The sequence below is a fragment of the Coregonus clupeaformis genome, unplaced genomic scaffold (assembly GCF_020615455.1).
Source record: "Coregonus clupeaformis isolate EN_2021a unplaced genomic scaffold, ASM2061545v1 scaf0011, whole genome shotgun sequence".
Classification (NCBI taxonomy): Eukaryota; Metazoa; Chordata; class Actinopteri; order Salmoniformes; family Salmonidae; genus Coregonus; species Coregonus clupeaformis.
The window spans coordinates 1,615,249-1,640,000 of record NW_025533466.1 but is presented as its reverse complement, the minus strand read 5'-3'; the positions used below and the strand labels follow the sequence as shown (position 1 = coordinate 1,640,000).

The 24,752-nt window shown below is 43.6% G+C and overlaps 1 protein-coding gene across 1 annotated transcript in view; it reads left to right on the top strand.

Moving 5' to 3' along the window:
* The window catches only part of LOC121585124 (F-box/LRR-repeat protein 17), a 360,813-nt gene that overhangs the window by 91,993 nt on the left and 244,068 nt on the right, over nt 1–24,752 (top strand). The window contains 1 exon segment of the mRNA XM_041901487.2: nt 6,996–7,103. Coding sequence (XP_041757421.2) covers nt 6,996–7,103 — 108 coding nt within the window.

Genomic DNA, 24,752 nt, shown 5'->3' with positions numbered 1-24,752 from the left:
CAGTAGCAGTGGTCAAACTGTGGGTGAGTCAAAGTGCTCAAAGCAAAGTTAGCTTCGTTCTGTTGCCTCTTCAGTGAACTGTTTGTGTTTGTTCCTGATGTGTGAAAGGTGTGATCTTACTGTCAGACAGGGCCTGGGGTCCCCCTGGTCTGTTTACAACACAACACCAGCCAGCCTTCTCCACCTGCTCTGCTGCCTCTTAAAGTTAGTTACCTTAGTGCACAGAGACGGACAAGAGACACAGACAGAGTACAGAGAAGAGAAACAAAGAATCTGAAACAGTAGAGAACAGTCATGGAGCGGGAAAGAGGAAAACAAACATGGTCCTCATGTTTACACAAAGCCCTTGAACGCCACCAGCCCACAGTGGGGCATTGTGGGTGGTCAAGTGGTCAGAGGATTGGTTGTGTCATCACGGACAGCTACCCACGTTGGCAGGTCGCACACACACACACACACACACACACACAGCCGTCAACAGGGAAAGATGAGGGGTTGCTAGTTGGCCTGTCAGCGCACCCACACAGGGGACCCCGCCGTTTCTCAGAGAGGGACACACACACAGAGACACAGACATGTTGTGATGTTTAGTTTGGTTCACACCTCGGCCTCCCTGAGAGGGGTTAGCGGAGCTCAAGTGGCAGTTGAAGTTAGAACATTTAAACAGTTCAGTGTTGGGATGAGTGTGTGTGTGTGTGAGTGTGTGAGTGTGTGAGTGTGTGTGTGTGTGTGTGTGTGTGTGTGTGTGTGTGTGTGTGTGTGAGTGACGGGGGCAATACTCTAGACAGGCCAATGTCAGCAAACAACTTCACAGTTCATCAGGAGCTGTGTATGCTGGCTAAACTATATTCATATATTCTACAAAATGTAGCCTACAGTGTTTCACAGTGTTTACAAAAAAACAAATATGCAATTTAAATCTATACTGTAGGCTATATGCGAATCATGTGTCTTTGTATTACTGTAGTGTAGATCGTTTACATTGGACCTAGCTTGCATTTACTCCATTTACTTACAATAGGGAAGCATTCATTTACCTTTTTGCCACCTCAGTCTTTTCAAATCAATGCTAAGTGTCCATGTGAGTTCTCTTTTTGTGTTACTGCTCTTCCATGGAGCCATCATCGGGACTATAAACAAGGAGATATCCATCCTAGGAGAGTGTTTATGAGCTGAAATGATTGCTCTGGAAAAATAGCTTTGATGAGAATCATCCCACTTCAACATCCCGCATCTGTATCAGTTTACGAGCGTTATCAGGAAGCCATAAAGCTGCTTGGAGTGCTTTAATAAAAGCCTCTTCAGAAATGGTCTGATGTAGACACAGACTGGGTATAGACGGTTTCCGCTCTTGTTCCGTCGGTTTTCTCACAGGCAGGGTTGTAAAAGAGAAGCAGTCGTATTGTTTGAGTTTTAAAGGGCTGACACATGCACGCACGACCGGATTGGATGTGCATGTGTGTGCGTGCATGTGTATAATGCTGAAGCACCTGTTCAATACTTCATGAGGCTCTGTGTGAGCTTCCATCGACAGGTTTTTAACAGCCCACTTTAGACTCTGCTACCCCAGCATTTTCTCAACGACACCCCCTGCAGTTGGCTAAATGGCAACCTCCTCCCCAAACCTAGCTCAGGGACTGACTGGAACAACGCGGAACCCTTCAGACTCTGAATGAGACTATTAAAAAAACAGATCCCCTCCTGAAAGGCTTTCAGACCTCTGTGAGCTAGGCACTTTTCATCTTTTTAAATCAAGCTCCGAGTGAGAGGCTGAGGAAAGAGTGAGTTTGAAGAGGAGTGAAGGGTCAGAGATACTGTTCCCTAGCACGCACACATTCACACACCACTTTAATGGACGGTACTGTTCGTATGAAACCGTGCCCTCCTGCCTGTTACGCTCTGGTGGGATAGGATTCTCCTCTCTGTCTCTCTTCCCATTCACCTGTTATGAGTTAACACACACACACACACACACACACACACACACACACACACACACACACACACACACACACACACACACACAGCTCTGATGGACAGTTTGAACATGGCCTGTCCATGATTTGTTTGCCTTGGTCCAGAAGGCAGTCATTTAGGAATCATGTCAGTATGTTGGTTTTTATTCTGTTGGTACTCAAAACTGAAAATGTTTTCCTGATGGTCTGTTGGCAGAATGAGGGTTTTGCTTTCAGGCCAACCTGCTTCATATGCCAGCTGTTCAAATCATGTCCATCTTGGATGCAGAGTACTTTCCAATAGAAAAAGACTTTGGGTGCATCTCAATAGTCTAAAGTGACCACCTCTTCTTGACCCCTCTTCCTCATCTGCACTGATCTGAAAACATACAGTAGGAAAAATCTCCATCTTTCTCTCCCTCATCTGCCCTTCTCTTTCTCTCTCTCTCTCTCTCTCTCATTCCGCATATGGAGCACAGAACAAATGAATTATATTTAAAATGGAACGCAACATACACTACATGACCAGAAGTATGTGGACACCTGCTCGTCGAACATCTCATTCCAAAATCAAAATCATGGGCATTAATTTGGAGTTGGTCCCCGCTTTGCTGCTATAACAGCCTCCACTCTTCTGGGAAGGCTTTCCACTAGATGTTGGAACATTGCTGCTGGGACTTGCCTCCATTCAGCCACAAGAGCATTAGTGAGGTCGGGCACTGATGTTGGGCGATTAGGCCTGGCTCGCAGTCGGCGTTCCAATTCATCCCAAAGGTGTTCGATGGAGTTGAGGTCAGGGCTCTGTGCAGGCCAGTCATGTTCTTCCACGCAGATCTCGACAAACCATTATTGTATTGACCTCGCTTTGTGCACAGGGGCATTGTCATGCTGAAACAGGAAAGGGCCTTCCCCAAACTATTGCCACAAAGTTGGAAGCATAGAATCATCTACAATGTCATTGTATGCCATATACGGTGTTAAAATTTTCCTTTACTGGAACTAAGGGGTCTAGCTCGAACCATGAAAAACAGTCCCAGACCATTATTCCTCCTCCACCAAACTTTACAGTTGGCACTATGCATTGGGGCAAGTAACGTTCTCCTGGCATCCGCCAAACCCAGATTCGTCTGTTGGACTGCTGCGTGAAGCGTGATTCATCATTCCAGAGAACGCATTGCCACTGCTCCAGAGTCCAATGGCGGCGAGCTTTACACCACTCCAGCCGACGCTTGGCATTGCGCATGGTGATATTAGGCTTGTGTGGGGCTGCTCGGCCATGGAAACCCATTTCATGAAGCTCCCGAAGAGCAGTTCTTGTGCTGATGTTGCTTCCAGAGGCCTCGGTAGTGAGTGTTGCAACCGAGGACAGACCATTTATACGCTCTACGTGCTTCAGCACTCGCCGGTCCCGTTCTGTGAGCTTGTGTGGCCTACCACTTCGCGGCTGAGTCGTTGTTGCTCCTAGACATTTCCACTTCTCAATAACATAACTTATAGTTGACCGAGGCAGCTCTAGCAGGGCAGAAATTTGACGAACTGACTTGTTGGAAAGGTGGCATCCTATGACGGTGCCACGTTGAAAGTCACTGAGCTCTTCAGTACGGGCCAATCTACTGCCAATGTTTGTCTATGGAGATTGCGTGGCTGTGTGCTCGATTTTATAGCATCGGGTGTGGCTGAAATAGCTGAATCCACTAATTTTGAAGGGTTGTCCACATACTTTTGTATATATAGTGTTTCACTGGCCAACTCCAGACTTCCGTTCAGATCATTGAATAGAAATGGATTGCCATGAGCTGTATGTCCTTTCATCGGTGGGAGCGTTTCTATACAAACCCAATTTTGAAATTGGAGTTATAATATATATGAAGATAGCTTTACATTTGGCTTTATTTGAGGTGTAGGTGCTTGATTTCATGTGTAGGTAACTGCACTCTGAGCAAGAGTAATGGATGGTATGTTGGCTGAGCAAAGCAGAGACTGATGAGCCTCCTCTCTCTTCCTCCTCCTCTCTGTCTCTTGCTCTCCTTGGTGTTCCATCTTCCTCTCCCTCGCCCTGATAACCTTTAAGATAGAAAAAAGACAACGGAGAGAAACATGGAAAGAAAGTATGGAAAAGGAGACTGAGTCTGCGGCCTAAAGAACGGAGTGAAAGAGAGGGGAGGAGAGAGAATAAATATATTTTTTCTTGTTTTCATTCTTGCTTTCTATAATTAATACTGATTTAGACCTGGAAACTAGGTGAGGGGGCTTTCTGGCCAATCAATGTTGTTTCTGGATAGAGATCCAGACAGAAAAGGATAAAGTCTGAGGTGGTCACTATTTGACAGAGCTGCATCACATGAGATGTTTAAGAGACATCAGAATCAGAATGATTTAACATGGGAGAGTCTCGGATCAGTAGCTGTTAAGTACAGAGGTAAATAGCAGTATGTGTGGCTAGTGTGTGTGTGTGTGTGTGTCTGTTTGACCTTAAAGTGACCACGAAGAGGAAACTGTTTGCTTTGATCATATCTGATGTGATTAGAAAGAGTGTTGCTTTGAAATGGGTGGCAGGTAGCCTAGCGGTTCGAATACACAAGCAGACACGGTGAAATATCTGTCGATGTGCCCTTGAGCGAGGCACTTAACCTTAATTTGCTTCAGGTGCGTTGTACTAGTATGGCTGACCTGTAAAACAACACATTTCGCTGTACCTATCTCGTGTACTGTATGTTACAATAACATTTTTAAAATTGTGTGTTTGTTTCTAAGAAAAATGGGTGTGTTTGAGAGAGAGTTTTCGGTGTTTGTGTGTGTGTTTGCAAAATTGTGTGTGTGTTTGTGTCACATGTTTCACTGATGAGGTTCTCACAGACAGTAGTCTTACTTAGCTTCCCACTGTGACCCACCTATAGCCTTTTAAACTTCTGTTTACCCTGGAGTAGTAAACACAACCAGTGTTCCTTGCAAGGCCACCTTCTGGGTCATGTTCAGTAGGGCGACAACGTTTAAAACCTTCTGAAATGGGGAGGTTTTGTTTTTCCAAGTGCATCAACCCGACTGGTAACAGCATGCTGGATAAATTACTAGGATTTAGCATTAGATCTGACACTAAGGCTGTTTACCATGCTCAGTCCAAACCTTATCTCATCTGGAACCGTGTCAATTATTTGCATTATTTTATCTTTCATTATGAAAATGATTATCATTGGGTGCATCACAGTAGTCTCTGAGATTATGCATCTTTTCAATATGAACACAGTGGGGAAGCTGGGAACGTGTATGTGTGTGTCTTTGAGAATTTGTGTTTGTTGTGCATGTGTATTATGTGTGTGCCGTCTTTTGCAGAACAATATACCAGAACCCCATGGGTTCCTCCTCTCACATTTCCCCTCCTCATAATGCGCTCTCATAAACATCAAAGCAGCTTGTTGATTTATATGGAAAACATCCAGTTTCAAAGGGCATATCTGGCTTTATTAAATGAACAAGGATATTGTTATTTTGTGTTATTAGCAATGTCAGCACTATATGTAATCTGAGAAGCGCTCAACCAGAGCTAAACCCCAAAACACACAAACACACACACACACGTTTGTTTTACTATCTTTCTGGGGACCAAACAATTGATTCCCATTCAAAATCCTATTTTCTTTAACCTAAACTTAACCCCAAACCACTAAACCTAACCCTAATTCGAACCTTAACCCTAATTGTAACCCTAAACCTAACCCCTAAAATAGCATTTTCTCTTGTGGGGACTGGCAAGGACTTCTGGTCCCCACAAGGATAGTAAAACCCAACACTCACACACTCCCTCACATTGTGTTTCCATTGCACTGATATGAACCCATTGTATTCCTGCTCTAGCTCAGCCTTGACTGTATAGTTAGTTGGTCTTGCACCTAGAGAGGGATAATATGGATCTGTTAGTCTGCAGTCCCGTGCTTCCCATCTTCTCTTTCTTCGGTCTCTGTGGAGTTCATGCAGGACCCACTGGAGGGATACTGTTTCTATTCCAAGCCTCCCCTTTTCACCCTAATGTCCCCTTCTTTCATCCTCTTTATATTGACCGAACCTGTGTGTGTTTTTGGGGTTTAAACGAGAGAGGAACAGGGAAAGAGTCAACAAGCCAACTGAACACAGAGCAGAGTTTTTCCCCCCATTTTTTGATGTTTTCTTTGTCTGTGTGTTCTCAGTGGAGAAATGGACAATAATCTCTCTCTCGCTGTCTCCCCCTCTCTCTCCTCTTGCCCCCCCCCCCGTGTTTGATAAAGTGTTTGATATATATTAGAGATCGCTCTCATCTTTCACAGAGCAGATACACCCTGCTTAGCAGAGCAAAATGCTCTCATTTTCATCAATGTTGCTCTCTGAAGATCTTTGAGTAATTTATGTGTGGAATCCATATTGATACAGTGAGAGGGACCGGGACAATGTTCTCCCTGCGTATTGATCATCAATCCATAACGAGCTGTTTGCATTTCCTCCTCTGTGAAGGATGGAGACGGACTAATCCATCATAGCTCTACGTCCAGACCCATCTGCCTGACCCACTCCTTCAACCTCTCCCCCTTTTCTTTTTATTCCTTCTCTCTCTCTCTCTCCCAGCGATTCAAGTCAACTTCAAAGGGAGGAGAGGCTTGGAATGTTGACACTGTGTTAGGTAGAGTGTGGTGATGGAATATCTGATGGGCATTAAATATAGAATGGAGCTAATCACACACAAAAGACCAGGACACCAGGCTCTGACCTTCAGGACTGCTACAGTACACAGTGTGTGTGTGTGTGTGTTTCATCGCTTAGCTGTGTAAAATACTTATTTGGATGATGAAAATGTATGTTTCTGTTGAAAAAGCAGAGACAGAAATACTTACTAAATACAGTACTGACTGTTCGTGTCAGGCTTCTAGGCACACCAATATTAGTGTTGTCAGACACACAGCTGGTGCGCGAGGCTAACTCCAAATGCTTCCAAATGTTTTGGTCGACTTTCTCTTTGATAAAGCTCCAATGCTTTTAAATGTTAACCCTTCCTCTCCCTCTCTCCTCTGTCAGGTGACTGATAAGTCGGTGAGGGCGTTTGCCGAGCACTGTCCTGAGCTGCAGTTTGTGGGCTTCATGGGCTGTTCTGTGACATCACTGGGAGTCATCCATCTTACTGGGGTGAGTAGACTTCATAAAATGGCCGACGTTTATCTGTGGGTGCGGGTGAATGAATGCAAGCTGCAGTGTGGATGTTTTTTTTGTTTTTTTTTGAGGTCTTGTAAACTATCAAGCAGGCTGTGAACACCTGGCTAAATGAAGGTGGAATAAGTACATACATTAGCTGAATGCGAAGGAAAGTAAGTACTCTGTAGAAACTGTTTTTATATTCAGAAATTGAAGTTATTATTCTTTATTATTGAACAGTGTTTTTTGCGAAGGGCATGCAACTTTCCTGAAATACAGTTTAAATACAGGTCTGAGTGTTTTTGTAACTTTCAAAGTAAACTTTAAATCTACTGAAAGTGTAATGAGACGAACCCTAATACAACACCCTGCTGTTTCACTATTACCATGCTAATGAGAAGGGCTTCATGGTTAAAGATATCACACACACACACACACAGTCACACAGACACACACACACACACACACACACACAGACACACAGTCACACAGACAGACACACAGTCACACAGACACACAGACAGAGAATGTCAATTACCAGGTAATTCTGTGTTTTTCTATTTTCTGTTTCAGTACTGCTATTTCCCTTTCTCTACCTGTAATGAATTGATCTTTGCCTGTTTGTATGTTGGTGTGTGTGCCTCCTCAAATGCAATTACACTTGTGTTAATGAGAGGAGAAGCCTGATGCTCTGCCTCATTATTAGATTAAACAGCAGATTAATTTCTTTTCACGGTCTGGCCGATCAACCGAGCTGTTTGCTTTGACCTTCGGCACGCTGCTTTAGAGAAATATAATGATGCTAACAATTCATTATCATATTAGCATACCTGCAGGTAATTGGGGGAAGTGAACCCACGCTAGATAAGTGAAAGTTATCCCTGTGTGTTCATGGAGGTTACCGTTCATTAGAACAAGAGGTCATTGTAAACCAAGAGAAGACTTAGTTCCATGACAAATGTTCAGTAATTGTGTATGCATGCACGTGTGTGTGTGTTTCTGTGTTTATGCCACCTTACTCTCCAGTTCCCTGGTCTCACACCAGCACCATAGTAACCCCCTCACTCTCTCTGTCTCTCTACCTCTCTCCCTCATTTTCTATCTCTCTCTCGCCCCATCCCCCCTCTCGTTCTCTCTCTGACTAATCGGAGGTGGTAATTATTAGCGTTTAGACTTGGATTCCTCATCTCATTCAGTCTCGTTCAGCAGCCATTGGAAATATTCTTCAGTTTGGAATCGTTGCATTTCTGATTACTCCAAGGACCTCTTCCCTCGTTCCGTCTCTCCTCTCTCCCCTCTCCTGGCTCGTTCTATTATCACGCTCGTTCATATCAGTGACGTTCTTCCAAACACTCCTGAGTTATCAGGAAAAATCCATTAATTATATTAACTTTTCTTGTATTGGTCACTATTCATTTACCTTTTAATAGTATTTTTAGCCACTTCTGAGAAATTACGTTGCGAGCGGGAAACAATTAAAGGTGTATTTTTATCAAGTGAGCTGCCAATTCAAGTAGAATAAAATATAATTTTTTGTAGCGGTAATTAAATTATAAGTAATTAAATGAAATATGCTCAAATTGGATACCAATATCTTGTGGTGCACAGTGTGTATTTCAGGTCCATGGGAACTAATTGTTTTCTGTGTTAACATTGTTTTGTGATATACAACCACACAACAGAATATCTGTCACACAAGTGATAAATCAAAGTCCTATGTTCTTGTTAAGTTCACTGAAGGCACTTGGCAGTATTAATGGTTATGTTGATGTTGGTTGTCACATCCCAAGGAATGGTAATGAATACAGGATCAGGGTGTGTGCATTCGTGCGTCTTTACCAGTGGCCTCACTGGTCTAGTTTTAGTCCTCTGGTCTGCTTTGTTGATCCTTTACCAGATGAATGTTTTCCTTCATTTGTCTGTGTGTGTGTTAACCTCTGAGATGAATCGTTCCTCTCTTTAGGGTCGAGGGATCTCTCTTGAGTAAGGTCAGGGGTCAGACCACAGAGGTGGAGCCGGAATGAATGAGGTTTAAGTGTGTGGTTGGACCAACCCAGCTGGAGTTTGACCTTTGTTTTAATGACTGTGTGTAAAGTGTCTGTGCCCATGTGAGTATTAACAACAGTATCTGAGTTAAACACAGTGAAAAATGACAGGGTGAGTTTTCCTTTACTCCTCTCCCTCTCCCTCTCCCTTTCTGACCTCTAGTAGCCTAGCCTGCGATCCGCTTCACGCTTCCTTTGAGAGCCGAACTGAGACACAGCTGAGACCAACCCCTCCCCACATCTAACAGTTTCATTATCAAAGTAGAGGGGAGAAAACACCCTGACAGACTTCCATTACACTGACCCCTCCAACCCTGTATGTGGAGCTAATGGAACATCAACACATCCCTCTCTGTCTGTCAAACACACTGTGCTCATTTGGAAGTCATTAACTCAAGGTCATCCATATCAAACTCTGTAAGAGTGGTGTTCAGGGCCAGAAAGCCTTCACTCCCCTGCCTTAGATGTCTCAGTGATGGGCTCCACTTTTCCACGTTTCCCCACAATGCCCTCATACATCACATCAGTCTCACATCAGCCTCCCCAGCGCTGCAGAATGTGGAGTGTGGAATGCCTTTGTGTGTGTGAGACTTCTCAGGAGAGTGGCGGCCAGAGACCAAACAAATGGGCTGTTTGTCAGAAAGGAGCCATGTTGGAAACAGCAATAGATGTCCTTTTTTATTTGGAGACATTGTGTCTCTGGTATTAATTTGAGCCTTGAAAGAATAGTTATTTTAAAGTGAGTTGGCCCGTCAAATATCATTTACACTGAGCAAGGGGTGGTGAGGAGGAGATTTTACGGTTTTCTCGTCAGGGTTGGGCTCAGTTCAGAGTTTGGGAATTGACTCCCATTCAACTCCTGAGTTGAAATTCTAATTGAATTGGCCACACCCACAGGATGTAGAATTTGAATTTGAGTGACAGGAAGTATAATTGAATTCAGTGCAATTCAAATAACTTCCACTCAGTCATAGAACATGAGTTTCATTTGAAACTGACAGGTCACACATCCAGATACCAAAGAATACATAACTTTTCTCTGGAAACATTGTTCATATACTCTTTTAACCTTAGTGCTTAGAATAGCCCAGTGTAGCTCAGTTGGTAGAGCATGGCGCTTGCAACGCCAGGGTTGTGGGTTCGATTCCCACGGGGGACCAGTATAAAAATTAAATAAAAAATACAAATATGTATGCACTCACTAACTGTAAGTCACTCTGGATAAGAGTGTCTGCTAAATGACTAAAATGTAAATGTAAATAGCCAATTATATTTCCATCAACCATTTCATTTGTTTGGCTTCTTTTTGAAGGCCTCAGGATGAACTTGTGGGTTAAACTAATGCATTCTGGAAAATGTAGTATTTCCCCCATATTGAACCAAATTTAAGTGATTAATGAATTGTAGTAACTTAGGATATTCGCATACAGGTTTTGTTTTCTTTGATCACTCATTTTAAGAGTTTGTCCTGAAAATCAGTTGTTTCAAAAATATTTGATATGAACGTATATAACGACATGTTTGATGTTTTATGTGCAAGATGTATATTTGTATAGGCTACACCTAATATAGAATAGAAGAGGTATTTTAATTGAACTGAATTCAATTATATTTCCTTTCATTTAAATTCAAATTGCAATTCTGTATCCAAATTCAAGAATTGAATTGGATTTGAGGCATTCATTTAATTCTGAATTGATCCCAACTCTGATTCTGGTATTTACCAAGAGATTATGTGGTAACAATGGACAGGTTTTGACGCTTACTTTAAGTAGCATTAGAATCATTTATTTGTCATTTTTTAAACATTATTTACGTGTGTGTGTGTGTGTGTGTGTGTGTGTGTGTGGGTGTGTGTGTTTAGAGATGGAAACAGAGGAGGAAAAATAGTGATGCACAGAAAGAGGCAGACAGGCAGGCACAAGCGCATGCACCCCATGTAGGACTCACCTTCTCTGGGGTTGGTGGAAGCCTCTGGTCCCTTATCTCCTCTCCCTGACTGGAACAGACAAATACATAATCACAGTGTGCCCTCTGAGCCCTGCGAGCCAACTCCTCACTCAGAGATAAGACCAGGACACACACAGGGCTGGGGGAGAGGGAGGGAGAGGAGGGGCGGGTGGGTAGAAGACTGAAGGAAGACGGGATGAAGGGGTGGGGAATTATAGAGTAATAATCATTTTATTCACAGCCATCGGGTGGAGAGGGAGAAATGGAGGATGTATAATTTTGGTGGTGCTTCAAGAATAATAATCCTTGCTTTTTTGGATAAGACTTCCAACCTGGGGACCGACAAAAGACGGGGGTGTAGAGAGTGAGGGTGTGTGTGTGGGAGTGCTGCTAAGTTAAGGGTTAAAGAGCTTTTCCATATCTTCTGTTGCCTTTGAATCAGATGGGGAATAAGCTCTGCCCAGCACTAAGACTGACTGACTTGTATTCTATAGCCTGGGGGAATGAGTAGTGTGTGTGTGTGATGGCGGGGGTATTGTGTGGTATGTGGGTGCAGGGGTTCCGTGTTTGGGATGGTTGTTTATTTCTTCATAAATGTGTGTGTGTGTGTGTGTGTGTGCATCCGTGGTGTACAGAATGAGACCTATCTGTATCTATGGTGTTATGTGTCTGTATCTTCTTGGTGTCAGTGGGGCTGGACTCTGTGACTGAGTGATGTCACGTCCTGGTAAGCCCTGGTCATTTGGCTTAGTGCGCTGGAGAGGAACTGACCCTCCTCTCTCTCTCTCTCTCTCTGTGTGTGTGTGTGTGTGTGTGTGTGTGTGTGTGTGTGTGTGTGTGTGTAGTATTTACATGTTGCACCGCTTCCTTTCACCTCTCAGCTATTTCCAGATCAGTGGGCCTCCGTCTCGCCGGACCTGTACAGGCCGTCAGTCGATACACTAAATAAAATATAAAATAGCCTATAAATGAAGATAATGGTTCAGACGAATGAAACTACTCGTACAACTTGCTGGCTCCACTAGGGCCCACGAGAGCGTGTGCAAAAAGTAGAATTACAAAAGGCAAGGGAAATAAATAAACAAGTACATATAGGCCTAGGTTTTATTTACTTTAGTGTTTGTCCCGTGTAGCTCAGTTGGTAGAGCATGGCGCTTGCAACGCCAGGGTTGTGGGTTCGTTTCCCATGGGGGGCCAGTATGAAAATGTATGCACTCACTAATTGTAAGTTGCTCTGGATAAGAGCGTCTGCTAAATTACTAAAATGTATATGTTTGTTCTCCACTGGTTACCCTTTTCTTATCGCAACAGGTCACACATTTTGCTGTGACGATTACACACTGCGGTGTTTCAGATACGGGAGCTTGTCTATATTTTAATTGTTTTCAAATGATTTTTGGGTCCTTGTAATCTGAGGGAAATATTTGTCAGGAGGTTAGGAAGTGCAGCTCAGTTTCCACCTCATGTTCTGGGCAGTGGACACATAGCCTGTCTTCTCTCGAGAGCCAGGTCTGCCTATGGCGGCCTCTCTCTATATCAAGGCTTTGCTCACTGAGTCTGTACATTGTCCATTTTTTTTTCTGTTTTCTATCAGTCACAGTGGTCAGATAGTCTGCCACTGTGTACTGCCTGTTTAGGGCCAAATAGCATTGAAGTTTACTTTGAGATTTTGTAATGTTTTCCCAATATGTAATATCATTTAATTTTAGTTTGGTTATTATTTGGTTGGATCTGAGTGCTGTCCTGAGGCTTTGTTGGGTTGGTAGTGGTTTGTAAACGTACTTTCAGGACTAGCTGGATGAGGGGGCTTGGATCACTCTAGTTAGGTATCAGAAAAAGGGTATTCTCTATAGGTTAAAGAATGAGTTATCCTCTCCATTTCTTTAATCTCTTTAGATTTTGGACAACCACTGTTTTTGGGATGGGGACTGGGTTGAAGCCAATTTGTAACAAATAAATACTTTTCCTGCCAATGATACCAGCAGGTATAACACCCAATAAAGCGGTCTTAACATCCTGTGGGATTTCTGCCTCAAAAACTTTGCAGAGGTTCCTATACACCAAGTCCCAGAGGTTGCTCAACTTTGGACAGGACCAGAATATATGATGGTGGTTACCTTCTTGTTCTCCACACTGCCTCCAGCATTCACTGGCGGCGGTGATTCCGGCTTTTAACGTAAGTTTGGGGGTTCTGAAAAAGTAACTTTCCACTTAAATTCTCTAAGAGTTAGAATTTGTCACTATGAGTACTTCAGTACATATTTAACACATTCTTGGTCTGACATTCCCTTCTGTATTTCTGTCTCTTAATAACTTTTCAAATACAAAGAGTCATAATCATCAGTTGAAACAAGGTTCTTGTACAAAAGGAAGAGACTGATGGTGACAGGTTCTTGATTTTGAGACCTCATCAGGAACAGTTATAGTGTTTTGGGGTACTGGATGATAGCCCAGTCTAGAAAGTGTCTGATTTATAAGAATGTATACCAATCTGTCCTAGGTAGTAGGCTTGGGCGGTATACCGTATATACCGTTGGAAATAGCCACGGGATGGTTTTTCAATACCGTTAAAACTATTTATTTGAATTTTTTAAATAACTTTTTATATTTGTAGCTATTTAAGTAAATACCTGCAGTCAACTTGTGCAATGCGTTAGGAGATAAAGCCGATCGCGTTCTTATTTCACCTGTAACATTATTTTACATTATGAAGCCTACTTAGTTCCCCAGAACAGTTGAGCCAGTCACCTGTTTGTTTGTAAATAGCACAACAGGAAAAGCGGGAGCAGGCGAGTCCAGCTGTGTATTGACAGGAGTCATGTTTTATATTGAAAGTCAAGTGTTTTTTTTTTTTCTTCAATAGTGATCAGGGACTTCACAGAGAAAACATTAGTGCAATGCATTCAACATAAAATAGCTTCGTTTACATTGGATGACAACAGAAGTGCAACACTATTTGGCTGGCAACCACACAAGTAAATGAGCTTACAATGAAAAAGCAAGGTCTTTTTAGCAAGAACGATGCATGACCATCATATTTATAATGTTTATCATAGAAAGAATGTAGCCAGCTACATTTCCTAATGTTTTGCTTAAAGTTAATCTAGGCTGGCTACACTGAGAAAAGTGCCTGAGAAAATAAGCGACACATCAGTTGGAGAGCTGTCTGCTGATAGAGTTCCCCTTGGTGAATTCTCATCCGAGTTTAGAAGTGCAACTGAAGCACAAAATTAGTCTGATGCCGAGCAGAAATTAGATCTGTGTTTACAAAACACAGCAAGATATTTCTTATGCGTTTTATCTTTTTTTCCTGCGTGAACAATGCAGAATTATGCGTTAACACGACCCCTAGTTTAACTTTTGCTATCTAAGTAAGTGGCTGAATTAATAAGGTGATGGGGTATCATATTGTGTTAGCTTTCTGCCGTGTTTGAGAAGGCAAAGCCCTTTGGATGAGTTATTTGTACAGCTGCCACTGCTCTCTTGATTTAATTGCGTTTTTTCTCCTCTCCGTTCTCTGCCTGTTTGCTCCTCCCCCCTCTTCTTCGATCAACGCAGGCAGGCCCGTTGCCCTAGCAACTCCAAACTCCACACAGTGTATTGACATGCTGCTGGAGAGCCAGTACTGCATGCATCAAAACGTTCATTTGCACAATGTCTCTCGTTCACATTCACTAAATGTCCAATCTCACCAAAAATGGCATTCGGTTGCTCCGTCTTTGCAATTAGTTAATTTTTGTTTGCGCTTGTTAGCATATTTTGCTAGCAGCCTCCATGCAAATTCGCTATTCTGGTAATGGATGCCCAATGGGCTTTTTTGTGTTTTTCTGGCGCCCACTTGTGTACTAAACCGGTTATACCAAACTCACTCTGTAAGCTGCTGGAATTACTTTAATGGGTCTCCATGGAAGGTTGGTGTATGAAAGACAGATTAAATGCAGACCACCCTTTAAAACCTGAGTCCATCAGAGATGGTACAAAGTTTTGAGACTGACAGGGGTATATGGAATGTTTTCTGAACCGCTCTCCAAATCTTAATTGTGAACTGAGACCAGGTGCTTAGCTCATGTTCTCTGATATTATAATTGGAAAATGGAAGAGCTGCCAGGGGGTATTGAAGTACGAAAGGACTTCTCAATGTTGAGCCATCGAGACCCATTGTCATCAACAAGCCAGGTAGTCAATGCTTTAAGTTGCGCTGCCCGGTAGTTATACTTAAGGTTGGGCACAACTAGGCCATCTGACTGTTTAGAGAGTTGCAGTGTTTTTAATCGCACTCTTAGGCGTTTTTCTTACCATAAAAAATGTGCGATCAATCAATTCAGTAGGTCAAACGTAGAGGTAGTTACAGGGATAGGTAGCATCTGAAATGCGTATAGTAATCTTGGCAGGATGTTCATTTGGACTGATTTTACTCTCCCCACTAGAGATTCCATCTGTCCATATCTGCTCTAATTCTATTGATACAGTACATTTAGTGTAATTTGCTTCCTACAAATTATCTAGACGAGCAGGTATGGTAATTCATAAATATCTAATACCACAATTTAGCCTTTGTTTGCTGTGAAATATCGCCTCCTATTTCCATGGCCTCTGTTTTGTCAACATTTACTTTGTACCCTGAGTAATGACCAAACTATTTAATAATCTTCATGAGACATGGGATAGATGCCTGTGGCTAAGATAAATAGAGGAGAACGTCATCTGCATATAGGGAAATCTTATGTTCCTCTCCACCAATCATAATACCTTTTTAATATCCTCTTCATCCCTTATAATTTGGGCTAAATGTTCAATACAGATATCAAACAGTAGGGGACTCAATTGTCAACCTTGTCTTCTCCCTCCTTCCAGAATAAAATAATTGGATATAGCACTGTTTGCATGAACTGAGGCTTTTGGATTTGAATAAAGTATTCTTATCCAACTTAGAAACCTTGGCCCGAAACCGAACTTGATCAACGTCTGGGCTAGAAACTCTCAGGAAATCCGGTCAAAGGCCTTTTCTGCATCCAGAGAGAGGACCACTGCTTCATCTTCTACTCTCCGGGAGTGCGCCATGATGTTGAGAAGCCTGTGGATATTATTTCCTGAGTACCTCCCTGTTATGAACCCTGTTTGGTCCGGATGTAAGATAGTGCTGACAAATCGCTTCAGTCTATGTGACAGTATGCTTGTTAAGATTCATTAGTCACAATTCAGCAACGAAATAGGTCTATAAGATGCGCATTCTGTAGAGTTTTTCCCTTCCTTGTTGACAACAGTAATGAATGCCTCACTTCACGTGGGGGGGGATGATATATGCATCTATCAAATATATATTTCAAAGATTTTACTGAGTTACAGTTCATATAAGGAAATCAGTCAATTGAAATAAACTCATTAGGCCCTAATCTATGGATTTCACATGAAGGTAGGGGCGTGGATCAGAAAACCAGTCAGTATCTGGTGTGCCACCATATGCCTCATGCAACGCAACACGTCTCCTTCGCATAGAGTTGATCAGGCTGTTGATTGTGGCCTGTGGAATGTTGTCCCACTCCTCTTCAATGGCTGTGCGAAGTTGCTGGATATTGGTGGGAACTGGAACACTGTCGTACACGTCAATCCAGAGCATCCCAAACATGCTCAATGGGTCACATGTCTGGTGAGTATGCAGGCCATGGAAGAACTGGGACATTTTCAGCTTCCATGAATTGTGTACAGATCCCTGTGACATGGGGCCGTGCATCATCATGCTGAAACATGAGGTGATGGTGGCGGATGAATGGCACGACAATGGGCCTCAGGATCTTGTCATGGAATCCTACTAAGTTTCCGGTGTTCTATACCAGATAAATGTGTTTCTTGTAGAAAGGCTACTTGGCAGTGTAGATGTTTCAACTGCATTAGGATTTTTTTCCTCTTGATTTGACCATGAAGACCCTTCACATTATCACTAACAACTTTAAGTCCATTCATTTAGAAAAAGAAAGGAGGGGGTATATGGAATTCTGAGTGAAAGAAAGGGGGGATGGACAAAGACATGAAAACAGTAACTAAGCATAACAGTGTCTCATAAGCTGAATTTAGATAGTGAAACAAGGAACTGTACAACAGAACAGTGTACATCAGAAATGTTTTTTTTTGTCTTCCACACAACTGACCTTTTCTCTGTCTGGTCTCTCTCGGCTAAACCTAGACACATTACCTGGAAAACGTGTCGCATTCTGCCTGAGAGGATAAGGAGCTACCCATAAAATCGTCTGGGCCTCGGTATGCTCAATACAAATAATAAAATAAATACACACAAAAAAAACAGACCTTAGTCGAAAGTTAAATGAAGGACTTTGGCGCTTCACTAAACCAAATACCACTTCCACCTGAAACCTGTCTATTGTTATTACTAGTCAAGTTGTATGATAACAACAACAGATTGCTATATACAGTACCAGTCAAAAGTTTGGACACACCTACTCATTCCAGGGTTTTTCTTTATTTTTACTATTTGCTATATTGTAGAATAATAGTGAAGACATCAAAACTATGAAATAACACATATGGAATCATGTAGTAACCAAAAAAGTGTTAAGCAAATCTAAATATATTTTATATCTGAGATTCTTCAAATAGCCACCCTTTGCTTTGATGACAGCTTTGCACACTCTTGGCATTCTCTCAACCAGATTCATGAGGTAGTCACCTGGAATGCATTTCAATTAACAGGTGTGCCTTCTTAAAAGTTAATTTGTGGAATTTCTTTCCTTCTTAATGCGTTTGAGCCAATCAGCTGTGTTGTGACAAGGTGGGGGGGGGGTATACAGAAGATAGCCCTATTTGGTAAAAGACCAAGTTCATATTATGGCAAGAACAGCTCAAATAAGCAAAGAGAAACGACAGTCCATCATTACTTTAAGACATGAAGGTCAGTCCATATGGAACATTTCAAGAACTTTGAACGTTTCTTCAAGTGCAGTCGCAAAAGCCATCAAGCGCTATGATGAAACTGGCTCTCATGAGGACCGCCACAGGAATGGAAGTCCCAGAGTTACCTCTGCTGCAGAGGATAAGTTCATTCGAGTTACCAGCCTCAGAAATTGCAACCCAAATAAATGCTTCACAGAGTTCAAGTAACAGACACATATCAACATCAACTGTTCAGAGGAGACTGTGTGAATCAGGCCTTCATGGTCAAATTGCTGCAAAGAAACCACTACTAAAGGACACCGATAAGAAGAAGAGGCTTGCTTGGGCCAAGAAACACGAGTAATGGACGTTAGACCAGTGGAAATGTGTCCTTTGGTCTGGAGTCCAAATTTGAGATTTTTGGTTCCAACCGCCGTGTCTTTGTGAGACATGGTGTGGGTGAACGGATGATCTCCGCATGTGTATTTCCCACCGTAAAGCATGGAGGAGGAGGTGTTGTGGTGTGGGGGTGCTTTGCTGGTGACACTGTCTGTGTCATTTAATCAGCATGACTACCACAGCATTCTGCAGCGATACGCCATCCCATCTGGTTTGGACTTAGTGGGACTATCATTTGTTTTTCAACAGGACAATGACCCAACACACCTCCAGGCTGTGTAAGGGCTATTTGACCAAGAAGGAGAGTGATGGAGTGCTGCATCAGATGACCTGGCCTCCACAATCCCCCAACCTCAACCCAATTGAGATGGTTTGGGAAGAGTCGGACGGCAGAGTGAAGGAAAAGCAGCCAACAAGTGCTCAGCATATGTGGGAACTCATTCAAGACTGTTGGAAAAGCATTCCAGGTGAAGCTGGTTGAGAGAATGCCATGAGTGTGCAAAGCTGTCATCAAGGCAAAGGGTGACTTTAACTGTGTATATATATAAAAGTTGAACTGCTTCTTGGAGAACAACCTGTCTCTCGCTGTGCCTCTCCGAGCTCCGCTACCAGCAGTGTGCCATCTGATGCGCTGTCGCTCCCGTTCCATCATTTCCCATTCAGACAAGTTGGTCTTAATACCCAGGGGGCGGAGTCCTTCTGCTGCTTCTCACGCCGAGTTGAAGACCTGTATCTATCCCTTTCTCCAGGTGTACTTTCAGGTTTGCCGGGTAGGGAGAATGGAACCTGATATTTTTTTATTTTAGCGGTCTCCTGATGCCAGTGAATCCTTTTCACTTGTGTTGTACTGTTGGGGTGTAGACGTTGTCAAGGGAATTTCTATTTTCCTTGTTGCGCAGGTCCTTCTCGTTCCATGCTTTTAATATCACCATCTGCTTTGTTTGAAAGTGCAAGAATTTCAACACCAAGGATCTCAATGGGTTACTTGCATCGGCCGGCTTCGGTGTCAGGGCCCGGTGCGCCCTCTCCAGCTGTAGGTCAAGTTCAGGTGAAAGTTTTAAGAGTTCTTTCAGAAAACCTTCGAGCCATTTCACAGTGTCTCCAGTCTCGGAATTATCTTCTATTACGTATATTCTCGTGTTTGATCTTCACAAAAAAGACTTGAGCTGTTCGCATCTTTCTTCAAGTTGTTTCTCTCTCGTCAGCAGGGAGCTCAGTAGTCTGCCATTACGGGAACAGCCATTCTCCATTTCGTTGATCCTGTCCTCTGCCTCGTTTATTCGCCCATCCAACCGGGTGACTTATTGTTTGAATCCAGCCACGGAGATAGATATTTCCTCCAGTTTTCCGTTAATCTCCTCTCGAAACTTGCATAGATAGATCTTGCAGTATTGTCTCCACACAATTAGCACTTGAGCTAATGCTAGTTGGTGATGACAGCGGTTCCTCAGAATCGTCAGGCGTCTTTCCTCGCCTACTGTTTTTGCTCTTTCTCAACTAGTTTTTCCTGTGCTCAGTCGTCATATCTGTCTTTTCCAGTACTTTTTGGGAAGTTGGGTTTGAAAAAGTATTAAATTAAGACATTTTCAATGCAGGGGTAGCGCTCGTCTAGAAAGATGCCATCGCTCGAGTTATGTCACAGGAAGCCCCCAAAAGCCCTTCTTGCTTTCTCTTTCAGTTAATTGGCAGGCAAGCAGCAATTACCAGTAGAGCTTATTTTTAAGCCCAGATATGAATAGACTTTACAGTCGTGGTCAAAAGTTTTGAGAATGACACACATTAATTTTCACAAAGTCTGCTGCCTCAGTTTTTATGATGGCAATTTGCATATACTGCAGAATGTTATGAAGAGTGATCAGATGAATTGCAATTAATTGCAAAGTCCCTCTTTGCCATGAAAATGAACTTAATCCCCAAAAAACATTTCCACTGCATTTCAGCCCTGCCACAAAAGGACCAGCTGACATCATGTCAGTGATTCTCTCGTTAACATTTACATTTACATTTTAGTCATTTAGCAGACGCTCTTATCCAGAGCGACTTACAGGAGCAATTAGGGTTAAGTGCCTTGCTCAAGGGCACATTTACGTCATTTAGCAGACGCTCTTATCCAGAGCGACTACAAATTGGTGCATTCACCCTATAGCCAGTGGGATAACCACTTTACAATTATACAATTTTATTATATATTTTTTTTTTGGGGGGGTAGAAGGATTACTTTATCCTATCCCAGGTGTTCCTTAAAGAGGTGGGGTTTCAAATGTCTCCGGAAGGTGGTGAGTGACTCCGCTGTCCTGGCGTCGTGAGGGAGCTTGTTCCACCATTGGGGTGCCAGAGCAGCGAACAGTTTTGACTGGGCTGAGCGGGAACTATGCTTCCGCAGAGGAAGGGAGCCAGCAGGCCAGAGGTGGATGAACGCAATGCCCTCGTTTGGGTGTAGGGACTGATCAGAGCCTGAAGGTACGGAGGTGCCGTTCCCCTCACTGCTCCATAGGCAAGCACCATGGTCTTGTAACGGATGCGAGCTTCAACTGGAAGCCAGTGGAGTGTGCGGAGGAGGGGGGTGACGTGAGAGAACTTGGGAAGGTTGAACACCAGACGGGCTGCGGCATTCTGGATGAGTTGTAGGGGTTTAATGGCACAGGCAGGGAGCCCAGCCAACAGCGAGTTGCAGTAATCCAGACGGGAGATGACAAGTGCCTGGATTAGGACCTGTGCCGCTTCCTGTGTAAGGCAGGGTCGTACTCTCCGAATGTTGTAGAGCATGAACCTGCAGGATCGGGTCACCGCCTTGATGTTAGCGGAGAACGACAGGGTGTTGTCCAGGGTCACGCCAAGGCTCTTCGCACTCTGGGAGGAGGACACAACAGAGTTGTCAACCGTGATGGCGAGATCATGGAACGGGCAGTCCTTCCCCGGGAGGAAGAGCAGCTCCGTCTTGCCAGGGTTCAGCTTGAGGTGGTGATCCGTCATCCATACTGATATGTCGGCCAGACATGCAGAGATGCGATTCGCCACCTGGTTATCAGAAGGGGGAAAGGAGAAGATTAGTTGTGTATCGTCAGCGTAGCAATGATAGGAGAGGCCATGTGAGGATATGACAGAGCCAAGTGACTTGGTGTATAGGGAGAAAAGGAGAGGGCCTAGAACTGAGCCCTGGAGGACACCAGTGGTGAGAGCACGTGGTGCGGAGACAGCTTCTCGCCACGCCACTTGGTAGGAGCGACCGGTCAGGTAGGACGCAATCCAGGAGTGAGCCGCGCCGGAGATGCCCAGCTCGGAGAGGGTGGAGAGGAGGATCTGATGGTTCACTGTATCAAAGGCAGCAGACAGGTCTAGAAGGACAAGAGCAGAGGAGAGAGAGTTAGCTTTAGCAGTGCGGAGAGCCTCCGTGACACAGAGAAGAGCAGTCTCAGTTGAATGACCAGTCCTGAAACCTGACTGGTTTGGATCAAGAAGGTCATTCTGAGAGAGATAGCAAGAGAGTTGGCTAAAGACGGCACGCTCAATAGTTTTGGAAAGAAAAGAAAGAAGGGATACTGGTCTGTAGTTGTTGACATCAGTGGGATCGAGTGTTGGTTTTTTGAGAAGGGGAGCAACTCTCGCTCTCTTGAAGACGGAAGGGACATGGCCAGCGGTCAAGGATGAGTTGATCAGCGAGGTGAGGTAGGGGAGAAGGTCACCGGAGATGGTCTGGAGAAGAGAGGAGGGGATGGGGTCAAGCGGGCAGGTTGTTGGGCGACCTGCAGTCACTAGTCGCAAGATTTTATCTGGAGAGAGAGGGGAGAAAGAAGTCAAAGCATAGGGTAGGGCAGTGTGAGCAGGACCAGCAGTGTCATTAGACTTAACAAACGAGGATCGGATGTCGTCAACCTTCTTTTCAAAGTGGTTGACAAAGTCATCCACAGAGAGGGGGGGGGAGGATTCAGCAGTGAGGAGAATGTGGCAAAGAGCTTCCTAGGGTTAGAGGCAGATGCTTGGAATTTAGAGTGGTAGAAAGTGGCCTTAGCAGCAGAAACAGATGAAGAAAATGTAGAGAGGAGGGAGTGAAAAGATGCCAGGTCGGCAGGGAGTTTAGTTAACAGGTGAGAGTGTTGACGAGGACAAGGCTGGATATCACTCTGTCATGCTGATTGAGTTAGAATAACAGACTGGAAGCTTTAAAAGGAGGGTGGTGCTTGAAATCATTGTTCTTCCTCTGTTAACCATGGTTACCTGCAAGGATACACGTGCCGTCATCATTGCTTTGCACAAAAAGGGCTTCACAGGCAAGGATATTGCTGCTAGTAAGATTGCACCTAAATCAACCATTTGTCGGATCATCAAAGGAGAAAGGTTCAATTGTTGTGAAGAAGGCTTCAGGGCGCCCAAGAAAGTCCAGCAAGCGCCAGGACCATCTCCTAAAGTTGATTCAGCTGCGGGATCGGGGCACCACCAGTGCAGAGCTTGCTCAGGAATGGCAGCAGGCAGGTGTGAGTGCATCTGCACGCACAGTGAGGCGAAGACCTGGTGTCAAGAAGGGCAGCGAGGAAGCCACTTCTCTCCAGGAAAAACATCAGGGACAGACTGATATTCTGCAAAAGGTACAGGTAAAATGTAATGTAAATGTACAGGGATTGGACTGCTGAGGACTGGGGTAAAGTCATTTTCTCTGATGAATCCCCTTTCCGATTGTTTGGGGCATCCGGAAAAAAGCTTGTCCGGAGACGACAAGGTGAGCGCTACCATCAGTCCTGTGTCATGCCAACAGTAAAGAATCCTGAGACCATTCATGTGTGGTGTTGCTTCTCAGCCAAGGGAGTGGGCTCACTCACAATTTTGCCTAAGAACACAGCCGTGAATAAAGAATGGTACCAACACATCCTCTGAGAGCAACTTCTCCCAACCATCCAATAATAGTTTGGTGATGAACAATGCCTTTTCCAGCATGATGGAGCACCTTGCCATAAGGCAAAAGTGATAACTAAGTGGCTCGGGGAACAAAACATCGACATTTTGGGTCCGTGGCCAGGAAACTCCCCAGACCTTAATCCCATTTGAGAACTTGTGGTCGATCCTCAAGAGGCGGGTGGACAAACAAAACCCACAAATTCTGACAAACTCCAAGCATTGATTATGCAAGAATGGGCTGCCATCAGTCAGGATGTGGCCCAGAAGTTAATTGACAGCATGCCAGGGCGGATTGCAGATGTCTTGAAAAAGAAGGGTCAACACTGCAAATATTGACTCTTTGAATAAACTTAAAGTAATTGTCAATAAAAGCCTTTGACACTTATTGAATGCTTGTAATTATGCTTCAGTATACCATAGTAACTTCTGACAAAAATATTTAAAAACACTGAAGCAGCAAACTTTGTGAAGACCAATACTTGGGTCATTCTCAAAACTTTTGTTCTTACTGTGGAGTTCTGTTTTAATATTTTGATATTTTTGGGAAAATCATGTTTTTTGTTTTCTTGTAGTTTATTTTCAGGGATCATGTCTGGCAGAACTGATATTTTGATTATGTTGTAGACCCTCTTTTGTGGATGACAACAGAATTAGATTGTCTGCATACAGGAGGAATTTAACTTTCATGTCATGCAGGGTGACACCAGGTGCTGTGGACATTTCTAATAGTTTTGCCAATTCATTTATATACACTGAGTGTACAAAACATTAGGGACACCTTCCTAATATTGAGTTGCACCCCTTTTGCTCTCAGAACAGTCTCAATTCGTTGGGGCATGGACTCTACAAGGTGTCGAAAGCATTCCACAGGGATGCTGGCCCATTTTGACTTCAATGCTTCAATTCCCACAGTTGTGTCAAGTTGGCTGGATGTCCTTTGGGTGGTTGACCATTTGTGATACACACGGGGAAACTGTTTAGCGTTAAAAAAACAGCAGCGTTGCAGTTCTTGATACACTCAAACCGGTGCGCCTGGCACCTACTACCATACCCTGTTCAAAGGCACTTAAATATTTTGTCTTGCCCATTCACCCTCTGAATGGCACACATACACAATCCATGTCTCAATTGTCTCAAGGCTTAAAAGTCCTTCTTTAACCTGTCTCCTTCCTTTATCTATTTTGATTTAAGTGGATTTGACAGGTGACATCAATAAGGGATTATAGCTTTCACCTGGATTCATCTGATCAGTTTGTCATGCTTTGTACACTTTGTGTATATGTTAAATAGAGTGGGGCTTAGAATACATCCGTCAGGACTCCTCTACCATGAGTTTGTTTGCATCCAATTTGTATTGCACCTTTACTTTTTGTATACCTAGATTTGATAAAATCGTATCTTTCCCCCAACACCGCTTTCAATACGTTTTTAGAGGAGACCTAAATGGAATTGAATGTTTTTTCAGAATCGACGA